This window comes from Alligator mississippiensis, chromosome 16, assembly GCF_030867095.1.
Source record: "Alligator mississippiensis isolate rAllMis1 chromosome 16, rAllMis1, whole genome shotgun sequence".
NCBI classification, from domain to species: domain Eukaryota; kingdom Metazoa; phylum Chordata; order Crocodylia; family Alligatoridae; genus Alligator; species Alligator mississippiensis.
Genome location: NC_081839.1, coordinates 5,275,559 through 5,289,355, shown reverse-complemented (window position 1 = coordinate 5,289,355; position 13,797 = coordinate 5,275,559). Strand labels below are relative to the sequence as shown.

At 48.5% G+C, this 13,797-nt stretch overlaps 1 protein-coding gene across 2 annotated transcripts; it reads right to left on the bottom strand.

Annotated features, from left to right (window-relative positions):
* Nucleotides 1-1,461: 1,461 nt before the first annotated feature.
* On the bottom strand, nt 1,462-13,516 carry UBXN6 (UBX domain protein 6). 2 transcript variants are annotated; one of them, XM_006278667.4, is made up of 11 exons: nt 13,328-13,516; nt 7,605-7,759; nt 7,124-7,185; nt 5,992-6,123; nt 5,496-5,593; nt 4,530-4,605; nt 4,361-4,445; nt 3,875-4,094; nt 3,590-3,720; nt 2,496-2,641; nt 1,462-2,178 (listed from the first exon to the last, which is right to left on the bottom strand). In XM_006278667.4, the coding sequence occupies exons 1-11, from the start codon at nt 13,414-13,416 to the stop codon at nt 2,047-2,049; spliced, it is 1,326 nt and encodes a 441-aa protein (XP_006278729.1). In that variant the 5' UTR covers nt 13,417-13,516; the 3' UTR covers nt 1,462-2,046. The 2 variants fall into 2 exon arrangements, with proteins under 2 accessions (XP_006278729.1, XP_014460436.1); XM_014604950.3 differs by lacking the exon at nt 13,328-13,516 and adding an exon at nt 9,346-9,500.
* Nucleotides 13,517-13,797: the final 281 nt, after the last annotated feature.

The following is a 13,797-nucleotide window of genomic DNA, read 5'->3' as shown; positions in this document are numbered from 1 at the left end:
AGAAGTTGCAGCACATACTGAATTTGCTGTGAAGTCCACACCTCAAAGAAAGGCTATGTTCATGCTCTAATTGGAAAGACTGATGGTGGTGGTGAACATCACTCTTCACTTCCAGAGTGTTGGGCTTGTTTCTGGTCCCCTAAGCAACTTTTGGTTGATGTGTTGGATATCATTTGTATTTAATCTTCCTGTTCCTACTCAACTAGGTGAGTTTCATAAACTAAGACTTGAAGGGACCGTTGGGATAATCTTGTCTGACTTAATGCAAAGAGGGTTGACTGTTCTGTATCGTGTCTCAGTATATAGCTTGTTTCTGACATGTTGTGGTCCAGTTATAGTAAGGCTTGGTAATAGGGAACATAAGGCATACCTTAGTTCCAGTTTGTACTCTCCTGCTTTTAACATCCAGTCCTTGAATCCCATTTTGTGTGGTTTTCTGCTAGAGTGCAGCCCTCCCAGTTCTTGCCTGTCTGCAAAGGTACTTTTTAGAAAAGTAGGCAATTTGAGCAGTTTCCTCAACTTTACTAAAATGCTTGGCTTCAAGTATTTTGTCTCCTGCCTTCATCCCTTGACTGGCTCTTCAGCTACACTGTCACTGGGTGTGTGTATACAGGAATTCTATTGCCGCTTGCTCTACTGCATGATGGCTTGTTACACCTCCAGAAACCCAAATACTTTAAGTGTATCTGGTTGACTTTTCTGCTGGCAGGTTTATATCCTGCCTCCTTATGCTGACTTGGGTCAGGCAGGAAGCATGGGGAGCCTTTGCCACCTCCCATATTGCCTGTACAGCACCTTGTTCAGGAGTGTCAAAAATGTGGCCTGCTGTGGTAGTCACTGGAAGTTTAGGGGTGCAGCTGCTCTCCAAACCCTCAGCTTGATCTAGTGTATTTGACACCCCTGGTTTAAGTTTTATGTACCAAACATCATTTTGTATAGCAAAGGTCTCTCATGAGTAAGGCTTTAACCTCAGGACCTCTTTCATAACATGTATGTAATGTTTTACTGTGGTGATCAAACATGATGCAGGAACTGACATCTTGTTTAACTCTCATACATAACTTCCCTTTCAAATCATACTGGACTACTTCACACAAACACATCTGTCACTGGGGAGGGTGACAGTTAAGGGATGTACTTTGGCATTGTGGCAACTTGTGAAATAAAAATAGGCTGGATGAACTTCCCCAGGCAGACAAAGTTCTCTGGGCAAATCCAATATCTTTTATTAGACCAAGTCAAATTTGAGTTGGTCTAATAAAAGATATTGGATTTACCCAGAGAACCTTGTCTGCCTGTGTCCTTAGACCAACATGGCTACAAACTACACTGTAAAATTGAGTGCTGAGGAAGACTTCACCTTCTACAAAGAGATACAGTAGTGCAAGGAGTATGAGGGAGTGCTCTTTTCAGGTCTTACAGGTAAGTGTAGTTTGATAGCTCAAGAATTTGAATCAAGGCTGCATTTCTAAAGGCTTCCTTTAATCAGAATAACAACAGCTGATCTTGTTACAAGTGACATAAGTATTTTACACAAAAATCTTTCCCCTAAGAGGGATTTAATTTATACAGTAGGAGCATAACAGAAAGCTGAACACTAGTCCTGCCCACTGTTGTGTAGTGTACAAGTCTTACAATCATCTTTGACCTGCTAGACTTTAACAGGGTAGATTTTTTTTCTGTTGCTGTAAAGGACAGAGAGGTACTTTTTGTCCACAACAGAGAGAAAAACCACAGAGTAGCTGAAAAAGGAAAAAAAAAAAGTACAAGAGCAACAGAACAGAAATCCCCAGGGCAGGACTGTCTTCAGAGTAGTAAGTCTGCTTAAAATGGGCCAAGTTCTCACCTATTCCATAGCTGCTCTTGGTGTGGACAGAAGCTGACCAGTGCAGTGGCAGACTGATGCCTGGATGTCCCAGACCCCAGCTACCGAGTTTGTGGCAGGAACAGGAGTTGAAGCAGCTTCTGTTCTGATGTCTGAGAAATGCAGGGGAGGACAGAACAGCATGAACAGACCCAACGGCACTGAATCTGCTCCCGTTTATTTTATGACAGCGTTTGGACAGCAGAAAGGAGTTCTGGTTTCAAGTGGCTTTTTGCTTCCTCTTCTTTCTCTGCAGCTTTTATGTCTGCCATGACAGCTGCATCCCACGAGAGTGTCAGGAGAGCAGAGGGAACCTAGAACAGGAACAAATGGAGTGCTTATTAATATCCTGTGTAAGCTGGTTACCAAAGGCTTCCATACTCTTTAGAAGGCATTCAGTGGCTTAAAAGAAGGGGATGTGTCTGTATAAGAATGCTAAATGACCAGCACCATCAGGTTTCCCCAACACCACCACCTCCTCCCTAGGCATGGGACAGTAAAGATACAGCTTGGCTGTTTGCCTTCAGTTTTTGCTGTAACTGTTCTCCTTGTTGCATGTATGAACAAATTGTTACAGAGCCTCAATGGAAGTGACCTGGCTGGAGCCATGATCAGATAACACTGTACTCACCAGCCCACACTCGTTGAAAGCCAAGTTTTCATCAGTCAGTTTGAGACCTCCAGGAGCAAGCAGCTCAAAAGGCAGCCAGTCATGCTGCAGTGCCTCTCTCACAAACTTGTAGAGGGTAGAGACCTGCTCCCGGGCATAGAACGTTCCTGCCAACAGAAACAATGTGGGGCATTAGAAAAATCTCTCTCCATTGGGCAGGAAGAGCATCTGCCTAGAAAGGAGGCCCCTTTCCCTTGGTCTGAACAAGACCTTCAGTGAGCTGTCTGATTTCTACTTCACCAGGGAAGAAGTCAGATTCAGCAGGGTTTCTGTAATGCTTATATTTCAAGCAGTAAACAAAGGCACAGCATTGTTCAACTTAGTGCATATCAGAACAGGTTCCCTTAAAAAAAATAAAAATTAAATGAGCTTGCTACAAGGTTAGTTGCAGCGAACAACAGCTCTGCCAGGTTGCAACCTAGAAAGTCTGTGGAAACCTGAGATTCAATCTAGTATCTTCATTATAAGAAGTGTAGTGTCTCCCTATTTTCTAATGCAATTTGTTGTCTAATGCCACTTTTCAGCCCGTTACTCAGCCATTGAAATGTCTCACTTGTTTTGAGCCAACAAACTTCAATTTATTACCCGAGGTTTAGAAAGTCTTTTGCAGTTTACCAGTGACTAACAGCACTGCATCGGTCTGCAATTACAGCTCTTTAATTATCATTGCTGCACATTCCCACTGCGTTGCAAAAAGTGAGGGCTGCCTTAGACAAGAGTTTCTGTAAAGGCTGTGAAATCAATACCCCCCTTGTTTCAATTTCATGCACTGACAGAATCCTGCTAGGTTTGTTGCTTAGTCCAATGGTATTTTGCCCAGCTTCTCAACGTGCCCTTCAAGCTTACAGTTTTAGCTCTCAAATCAGACCAAGTTTCCAGCTGCTCTCGGGGCTGGGTGAGAGGGAGTGATGATAGGTAGACAAGGTTCTTTGGGTGAATCCGATATCTTTTATTAGACCAACTTAAATAGTTGGAAGACAATTATTAAGCAAGCTTGTGGGTTCAAAAACCCTTCGTCAGGCTAAGGAAGTAAGGGAGTGATGAGCACACTTCACCTTGTAGAATGTATCCATCGGGGAACCGGACTCGCAGCAAGGTGTAATTGTATTTCCGCATTTCCCTTTGCTCTTCTTTCTCCCGCATAGCCTTTGTCCTCAGCATGGAGGCCTTCTCCACTGCTTCCGTCCTTCAGAGAGAAGGCAATTTCAGCATAACATGAAACAGGAGGGGAAAAAGGAGCAAGATCTTTCTCAACCAGAACACTACACATGTGACCAGAAGCCTCCTTCTTAGATAGGATGCCCCTTTACATGGAGTGCTCAGGCCTGTAGGCCACTCACCGGAGCCTCTGCTCCCGTTTTAGCTCCTCTGCAGTGAGGTTGTAGAAGTCATTTGGCAGTTCAAACTGGGCAGCTTGAGGGGAAGGCTTGAATATACACAGCTGGCGATCCAGCTGGACCCTCACTGGCTCAGAGTTCAGGAGCTGGTCCTTGTAGTCCTTGAGGTCCTCCAACTTAGTCAACACTTCCTCCTTTAGCACGTAGTATTCTTCTGTGGTCTCTACAAGCACAGAAGTTTGGCATTTTAGTCCCTTGTTCCCTCAGAGCTGCACAAATGTAACACATGAAACAACCCACTGTGACATAATGGCTAAAAATCCCCAGGGCAGACCACCCTCAGAAGCAGGCAAGCTGCAGGCGTGGGGAGTATAGTTACAGGGACAGTTTTGTAAAGTTTGCTGCCCCGTTCACCTCCCCAAGCAAGTCCTGCCATCACTCAGCCAAAGCTGACCCCAACCTCAAATGGAATACACTTGGGTTTCTTGCCTTGTCCTGGAACAGGTAGGGCTTTCTTCTCAAACCCAATGGCCTGGAAAAAGTTGTGCACACCTTCCAGACAGTTTATCCTTTCCTAAAAGAAAAGGGGAGAGCCAGATTCAGTTTGCTCCAGAGTAGAAATTTCCCAGTGTTGCAAAAGCAGGTGTCTTAATCTCACCTGAAACACTTTGTTCTGCAGCTTGATTTTTTGGTATTTCTCTTCCTCTGGATGGAGGTGGATGTTATCTAGGTATCTGGAGAAGACACAACCAACACACTTCACCTCACTACAGTGGGTCTGGCCTCATGTATGCGATCACTGTTGACTCTTGGGTGCTCTCTGGTGCCATGATCAAGGTTTGAAGTATATTATTTTCTCTGCTAAAACACAGTGCAAGCTTTCCCTTCTCTACTTCCCAGGTTGCTAAATCCCAAGACAAAAGTTGTTTCTTAACATGCGAAAGATACCCCTTACTCCACAAATGGGTCACTAATTCCCTCTACCACCTTCCACAAGACAATTTTTTGGACCTTCCCCACTGGATAGGCACTTAAATGCACAGGGCATACATATGAAACACATAAGCCCCTTGTGAATGGAGAATACCTGCTACCTCTACTGGGCTTACTTGCAGGCCCACAGCACTCTGTACACACAGCTGTGCCACTGCCAGTTAAAGCCATGCTGCCTGCGTCTGTGTGCATTTACAGGCATCTAGATGTTTTCCCTCCTGCTGTTGACTTGGCACCTAGTTTGGAAGTGAAGCCTTGCTCTTCACAGATCAATCTGGCAGAGGGTTCATTTTTCACGTGGACAGACATTCCACCTTAGGGGACTGAGTTGCATGAATGAGACAATACCTCCAAGACCTGAACAGTCTTCCATCCACATACAGGTTTGGTTTCTTTGGCTACATTGAATTCCTGTACTCTGGACAATCTACAGCTATTCAGTGGAAGAGACCTTGCTGTTGAGAGACATTTCCAAGTTCTTGGCTTTGCTTTTCTTTTAGGCATCACCTAGAACACCCATCTCCCCAATAATCTTGCAGGGATTTCATCCAAGTCCGCTTATCTAGTGACAACAGATTTAAGGCAGGAGACTGGTGTGGTCAGCACTGCACAGTTCATTCATGCCACTTACTTTGCGATGGTCTCAACACCAAGCTTCACTTTCTCTCGGTCTCTGTTGAAGGTGTGAATCTCCATGACCGAGGCAGCCACTGGGTCTTTAGAGGAATGCTAGAGGATGAGGAGGACATAACTTAGTTGCATACGAGGAACTGGATGCTACAAAGATCTGTCTAACCAAAAAGTCAGACTGAGTAGTGTTCTGGACACTTATGGCAAAAAGAGTTGGGGTTGGTGCTTGTTAACTGTTAGTTTACAGCCGTTTAAGACAAGACAGTACTGGGGGAGAAAGCAGAGACAGAGGAGGCCTGTAACAGCACAAGGACATAGTGGAGAACCAGATATGCTCTACACAACACCTTAAGCTCAGTCATGCCTATGGATCCAGCTGAAAACAGCCTCCCAGGGCACATTTCCAATGGGTTACGCTACCTCTGGGGATCCAGAGCAGAGAGCAAGTTAAGTGGCAGGGCAGGAGGAAGCCTGTGCTTGGCCGAGGACCCACTTACTGAAAGGATGGCCTCTCTGATGTGTGCTTCCCGCTTGTCTTTCTTTACGGTGGCCCCAGTAAGTGGGCAGATGAAATAGACTCCAGATACCGAGAGTCCAGCACATTCTTCCTCTTCTGCAGCCTCAGGGTCCTGAGTAAGAGCAGAAATCAGATGTTGGCTCAAAGGAAGAAAACATTTATAATTCTCTCCCTGGCACATGGCTCCCAGGTGAATTTAGCTCAGGAAACATTTGCAGAGGCGGAACCACGGGCTGTCTGAGGTGTTCAGTGCAACACAGCTGGCTAATGGAGTCAGCACAGATATTACCCCTGTTAACAGGACAGAAGCAAGGTTTCAAGGGACCACGCAACAACCTGAAGAGATAATGAGCCACTATCACTCCCCATAAAAACAGGGAATGGAACATTAACAGTCAGTCACCTGAGGTTTGCAGAGCATTTGTAACTGAAAGGCTAGATGCCAACAGGCTGTTGGTCAGTCGGAGGAGCAGCTCCCAGCAGCAGAGATCAGGAGCTGCCAGCACTTCTGGCAAGCCCCTCTGCTCCAGGGTTATTAAAGAAGGGAATTCAGGTTTTATGGATGAGTTCGCAAGACTGCACTACAGGAAGAGATGCTGCTTTGACTTTAATCATGAGCCTCTGAGAGTACTTCCAATTGCCGAGGCAGAGGGCCAGATTCTGATAAGCTTACCCATGCCAACCAACACTGCACTCCCTTACTAGTCCTGCCGACTTCAACAAGCTATTTGTGGTGTAAGGCAATCTTATTATGGGTGTGTAAATCCTGCCCAGAGCCAATCAATACCTAATGACAACAGCATACAACTCCTCCATGCACCTGCAAAACACTATAGCACCTGGCCAAGGAGTTCTAAAAAATTAGGAAGGGGAAAAAAACTATAGGTCTCCTTGTCCAAGTGGGTGAGATCTCAGAAGAGACATTAAGGTATGCATGGAGGGGGGTTTCCACCTCTAACAACTAGTTTCTCCAGAGTTCCAAAGCAGACTCAAATCAACAAGCCGACAGGGGCTGGCATTCATTTCCCAAGAAGAGACTCAGGCTCGGAAGATGCTGGCATGCCCCAGAGAACAAATACCTGAATGACTTGAACAGCAGCATCTCCTCCTACCTTGTGATCTGGGGAGGGTCCTCTCTCATATGCAGCAGCTTCAGCCATTAGCTCCTTCCTCACTGGAAAGAGAGGAATCCAAGTTACAACAGCGGGTGCAGCAAAATGATGTTAACTGGATGGGAGTGGGGGAGGGAAGCAGCATCTCCTCTGGTATCTCACTGCTGGCAGTGGTCAGCAGCTGATGATGTACATGATTGTGAACCCTCCCACACCCAAACTGTGCACTTGTGCCAAGCTGTCATTTCATTGATGTGCAAAGCTCCAGAAATGTCCCCAGAACTGAGGGCTGTGCTCTTTGTGCAAGCTAAGCTAGATATACAACCAGGCCTCTTCCACGTCCCATTCAGACGAGTGACAGCAAGCCAAATGTGGGGCCAGTGCACCAGTGAACATGCCTCCTGCAAATGGGCACTTATCTCACAAGCCTGCCGGCCCTACACCCAGAAGAGAGGGGCATCTGCTGCTAAACCATGCTCACCCTGACTCTTAATGACATCTTGGGATGAAGAGAGCCGAGGCTTGGGCTTCTGCTCCAGCCTGGCCACGGCGGCAGCAGCTGCCATCTGAGCTTCACTGGTGGGCCCATGACGAGGTTTGGTCTCAGCTTTTGACTTTTCTTGGTGGACCCTTTCCCTGAGGGATAACAGAAAGGCACAATTAAATTAACAGCTGTCAGCGAGGCAGCGTCCTCAATGAGGTCAGCTGAAAGCAGATAAACCAGTGATTAGAGCAGGATTACTATCATCTTCGTTTCGCTTAAAGGCACAGATTAGACTTCACTTCTTTCCCCCTTGCCCATCACCGAGACCATAAACTACTAAAAACTGTTTAAAGCAAAACTGGATTTTTCCACCATCTGATATTTGTATTTCGTGGTCAAAAGAGGGAGACCAGCCAGCTGTTTTCTGAACGTCCCACTGCGGCACTGGGTTGTTGTGTTGGGCATTCAAGCAGGAGGCAGCTTGCTTCCAAGTGACCTCACCCTGCGACTGAGCAGTTGCATTTAAGATCACTGAAATCAGATCCCTGGTTTTTGTGACGAGCACCTGCAATTTCAATTGACTAAAGGGAGCTGTGTAGCAAAATCTATGTGAATTATGCTAAACCAGGAGATAAAAGTAAACTACAGATGGGGGGGGGGGGGGAGGAAATATTATACCTTTTTTCTTGCATATGAAGTCCTTAAAGGCAACAACACACGAATCAAAAAGACTTAACAAGTAGCACTAATATCAGAAATTCATCTCATATATTCCACAAGATGCTATGAAAGACAAAACCGACGTCAGGGAAGCGAGATATTCCCCGTCTCCAAACTCAGTCCATTTAATTAAAAAATCCTGGAAAAGGTTTTTTGTCACGTAGTCGACTCCAGTGCCTTTCATGCTGTTCTTAACCAATACAAAGTCATCCAAGACGTTGTCAGCAAAACCAAAGACAATCGTTAGGAAAGAGATTCAGGTCTTTACACAGATAAGAAAAAGCAGACCCATTTCTCTTAAGGATATTCTCTCCTACCTCCCACAGATACGGGGGTTCTCCCAAGTCTTAACACGACAGAGGGACGCCCCAATCACTGTCCTACCAGCCACAAGCGGAGAATACGGATAGGAAGAAAGCGGTCGATGCTGCTAGCGCTCCGCAGGACAACGCGCATTTCGCTGTAACGTCCCTCCCCGCCCCTGCACGACAACAAGCAACGTGCCACGCACGACAGCTGCGGAGCAGGTCCGGACTGGGGTCAGCTGCATCCACCCAACGACACAACTGCAAGAAACCAGGCAGCCCGGCCTTTGGGCAGCTCGGGAGGAGCCCGGTTTGTTGGCGATACGTGTCACTGGACCAAACGCGGACCCGGGAGGGACTGGCGTGTTTTGGGCGAAAGGGACGATGGAGCACGCCTTGCTTCTCGCCTGTTCCCCCGAGCCTCAGGGCTTCTGCCCGACCCGATGCCTCCCGAGGCCGCGCTGCAGCCCCGAGCCCTGGCAGGCGGAAACCGGCGGGAGACGGCACGAGCGACACGGGTCAGCGAGCCCTGCCGAGGGCAACCTGGCGACGGGCTCCAGCCCTCGCGGCTTCGCGCCAGGAGCAGTGCCAGCCCTGCTGGGAAACCTCTACGGGATCTTCCCCAGACCCGCTGGGACTAACCAGACCCAGCAGCTCCCTCACTAGATCCACTGGGGGGTTTAGTGGTCCCACCCCAGGACCCGGCCCCGCACCTGGGCGGCTCCGCCAGCTTCTGCCCGGGCCCCGCCGACTTGAACTTGAGGTCCGCCTTGATCTCCTGGAAAAACTTCCGCATGGCGCCGCCGCGGTCCGCGCCCCGGAGCCCCGCCCCCTTTTCCGCCCCGCTCCCGGCCGGAAGTGGCCGCGCTCGCGCCGGACGCTTGACTCCGCGGGCAGGAAAGGGAAGGGGCGTGGCTTGGCGTCTCTGCGTCACGCCGCTAGTGTGACGGGCCGCCCACTGGGACGCTCTAGGGCGCGCCCGGCCTCTCTATGGCGCGAGGTCCTCCGAGGAAGGCTGTGCCCTCGTGGCACGTGGGGCTCGCCCCGCCTGGGCATGCGCCTGCTCCCCTCAGCCCCACGTGGTGCCCTACACCCATCCACTCCAGGCACCCAGGTCATGGCGGCGCGTGGGGCGACCTCCGCCTTCGAATGGCAGAGAGAGGACGCCACGGCCTGCCCGCTGCCCCGTCCGGCCTCTGAGAACACGACGCCTCGGCGCAGCGACGGGCCCGGTTCCCTCGCTCGCCAGTTTGGGCGGGAGCGGGAATTCGGGCCCGGCCCCTCTTGGCCGCTCCTTCCTCCTCCTCGAAGGGCCGGCGGGTAAAACTGCCGAAAGTCTTAAAGAAGGTCTTCCAAAGCACCGTCTGCAGCGCGCCACCGCACCTGGTATCCCTCACGGAGACGCTGCCTGGTGCCGGCCCGACTCGGCGCTCGATCTGAAGACACCTGCGTTGCACCCGGCGGGGCTCGAAGGAACGAACGGGGACGTCTCGGACCAAAGGCCTCGCAGAACGGCAGTCTCTCCGGCAAACTATCAAGCGATTTCCTCAGGAAAAATCACGCGCGCGGAAGCAAGCTCCGACTGCTGAGCAGATACATCCTCGCTCTCGAGATGTAGCAGGGGGCGGGCAGGTATTTCGCATTGACAGAGGAAGACGTGCACCCTCCGCGTTAGCAGACCGTGGAGGAACGCAGGTCTGGGACCGAGCGGCACGTCGCACAACTGACTCCAAAACACAAAAACACGAGCGGTTTCCTGTTGTGGCAAGACTTGCGCTCGCTCCCACCTCAAGCTGCCTGCCAGGTGTGCCCAAACCTGTGGTGTGAAAGAAGAACCCCCCCAAACCCAGAGAAATTGCCAAGGAAGCTAAGAGGTGGTTAATTAAATAAAAGGAGTTGATGGAGATTGCTATACCTATGTCTAGAAAGAGTGACAGAAAGACGTGATGGGGCTACAATACACACCTGAACCGTGTAATCAGGTTAATCCTTAATTTAGATGCCTCAAATCACCATGACAAAAGGGATATAATGACAGAGAGCTTCCCGCTAGGGGGCAATGCAGAACGGCAGCACGAGTATGTGAGAGATAAGGTCTAAGAACTAAGATGACTTTGCTTTCGTAAGGCTTGAAGAGCAAAGACGGCACACGTGGAAGGAGGAATGCAGCTGGCAAGTCACCTTGCCTTGATTGCCTCCTTCTGCATGAATGCTGAGCAGCGCCGCTTGTCAGACAGAGGTTTCCTGAGTCCCGTCCAGCTGGGAGATAAACAAAACAAGCTCAGAACAGAAGCACCCAAATTGGCACAGACCAAGGCTGAGTAACTGCTGCGACCACAAGCAGTCCCATTAGAACGGATGTTGCTCACGTCTATGTATAATGACAGACACCTGTTAACACCTCGGGGACCAAACTGGGGCTTTTCACGGCCAAAAACACGTGAGCTGCTACGGTTAGAACCGAAGAGCCAAGACTGTCTCTGACTCGGATCCTCTGCAGAACTGACCTACGCTTACCAGAGGCTTATGTATACCTTTGCAGGATTGGCCTTTAGGTAGTACAGCAATGTCTATGTAGGTCCTTGCTCTGCAAAGCATCCAGCTTGCTTCTGGAGCCTACTCCATAATGCTGTGAATAATTTACCTCCTCACCATCCATCTGAATGCTTTCCAGTCATGCATTAAGTGACATGATTAATTCTGTCCCGTGTGGTTCGTTCTTTCATTCACCGTCTCCCCAGAGGCAAAACTGCTATGCAAATAATTAATATATAATACAAGCGTGTACTTTTTTATACTTATTTGATAAATCCCAATGCTGCACTGGCACGATCGGCCAGTTTAGATAAATTGCTACAGAACCACATGTGCACTTGCTTATTTCTATTTCGACCCATCATAACTTTGCCACAGTGTTCATGTCACTGCTGAATTTGGCTTGCTGCTTTTAATGGCTTCCCATAAAAACGCTGCTGGCTTAGCTCAAATGTCTTTTAAAATCAATTTAGTTGAATGGGTGCAAGGTCCTACGTGGGCCATCTGAAAACGATTTAACTCTAGCTCATATCGATTCACTCTAAGCCAGCTAGGAATCAATTTGAGCTGAATCAAAATAAGCCAGGCTTAGATGATGTTAGCAATGGACAGAGCTGTTTTGCAATGGTTTAAATAAATAGCTTTAGAATCGCACCTTTAAAAAAAAACCAGTACAAATCTGGCTGCAGAACAGGTCTAATTTTCAATGCTTCCTATTCTTCTGGCATAACATCATCAAAGACCATTTTATAAGGTAAATGTAATTGTATTCTGTGTGGTTAAAGGGACACCATCAAAATAAAACACACAAGACTAAAGCCTAGTCTTAATTACATTAGTATAAACTCCATTATCTTCATAAGATTTACTCTGAATTTAACCTGGATTTTCATTGTATACAGTATCTAGTCCCCTGTTTTTTTTAAAGAAGCAAATCTCCCCACCTTTTTGATTAATGGCATGGTTATTAAAACGTAAAAGGTAAAACTGGCCCTTGGTACAATTGCAAGTGTCTTTTGAAATCAGTGGTGTAACTAGAAGCCAGAAATGTGTCCAATCAGTACAGAAACTTTACATCCCAAAAGTCTTTTCCATTCCTGTGGTTGAGCTGAGGGAATACACTAATCAGTTTGGCTTCTTAGTTTACAGTATTAGCCAAATAGCACTGAGTTTGGATTGTCAACCTCAGAGAACATTCAAATCCGAGTCCTAAACGGGTTTCAATTGAAGCTTTAAACAAAGAAAAAAGTAATGCTATTTCTAGATTGTGCATCTGTTTATTTATAGTGCTTGTGATGCTGGTACATCGTCAGCTCTGTGCCTTTGCTATCTGTTGGCATCTCTTTAATTGTTAACAATTGTTATGCCACACTGTTTACTGAGCACTGGCCGTGGGATGAAATGTGGCCACTCATGCAAGTTGTTGAGTGGTTCAGTCTAGTCTTTTCATCATCCAGGTCCTGATTAAGAAGAGCATGTAAGCATATGCTTAAATGTAAGCGTATGTTTAAATCTTTCAGCATATGCTCCAACGCTGTCCTGAGTCCAGGCCTACAGGGTTAATTGTTCACATATCAAAGATAACGGAGCATCTCCATTGTAGGATTGGGGCCTAAATTCACAAGCTGCTGCCATCGCTGTTCCCACTGCCCGCTGAAGTTAATTCAGAGACCCTCTGGTTTGAAGGGTGCTGGGCCAGTCTGAATGCCTGCAGGCCTGAGTCCCTCCCAAAGGGATTGGGTGCAGAGCAGGAGGCCCAGGGAAAGCAGTGTCCAGTAGGGCTCTAGAGGAAAACCCACAACAGGAGAGTAGAGGGTGGGCAAAGGAGCGGCAGCAAGGACAGGCAACCACACACCACCTCTGGTCCCCCCGGGCAGCTCATCCCCGGGCCGTCGCACCCTTCTCTTCTCTGCCCCCAACTCTTGCCCCTCGATACCCTTCTACACCATGCCCCTTATTTCCCCTCTGCACCCTACGCCGCTCCTTACCCCATCGCACCCCTTCCTCCAGATCCCCGGTACACCCCTCTCCCTCCCTATATCCACCATTCAATACATGACCCTTCCTCCATCCCAAATTCCCTCCCCTCTCCGGACCCCAGTGCTCCTTATAGCCCCATCGGTCCATGACCTTCTGGGTCTGCTGCAGGCATCTTCCTACCTCGTACTCTGCAGACCTCTCACTTCCCACGCGGATGCTCTGGCCCACTGCCTCCACGCTTCTCCCACGGCTCGTAGCCATTGCTCCATGCCCTGCTGTTCCCACAGGCAATAACTTCTACCCACTCCTCTCCATGGTCCTGTACTCTTCCTTCTCTGCAGTCCCTAATGAGGATCCTTATAGCCCTGGTGCTTCCTCCAGCCTTTTACAGCCAAGCCCCCCTCCCCTCCCTCCCCATACCCTCTATACCCTGTATCCCCTACCCCCTACATCCTCTATACCCCATATGCTGTATGTTATACCCTCTGTATACTATATCCCCTATACCCTGTATTTCCTATCCTCCGTATCCAGACCCTTTATACCCTGCATCCCCTATGCGCTATACTCTCTGTGCCCCTTACCCCGTATTCTCCGTACCCTACATCCCCTCTATGCCCTGTACGCTCTTCGCCCTGCACCCTATATCC

Bases quoted from the DNA above. Each gene is read 5' to 3' on its own strand.
- UBXN6 (XM_006278667.4), bottom strand. From the start codon at position 13,416: ATGGAGCAATGGCTACGAGCCGTGGGAGAAGCGTGGAGGCAGTGGGCC. The intron at 4,446-4,529 runs GTGAGATTAAGA...CTTTTCTTTTAG, and splicing joins TGCAGAACAAAGTGTTTCAG to GAAAGGATAAACTGTCTGGA. The intron at 4,095-4,360 runs GCAAGAAACCCA...CTGTGCTTGTAG, and splicing joins CCTACCTGTTCCAGGACAAG to AGACCACAGAAGAATACTAC.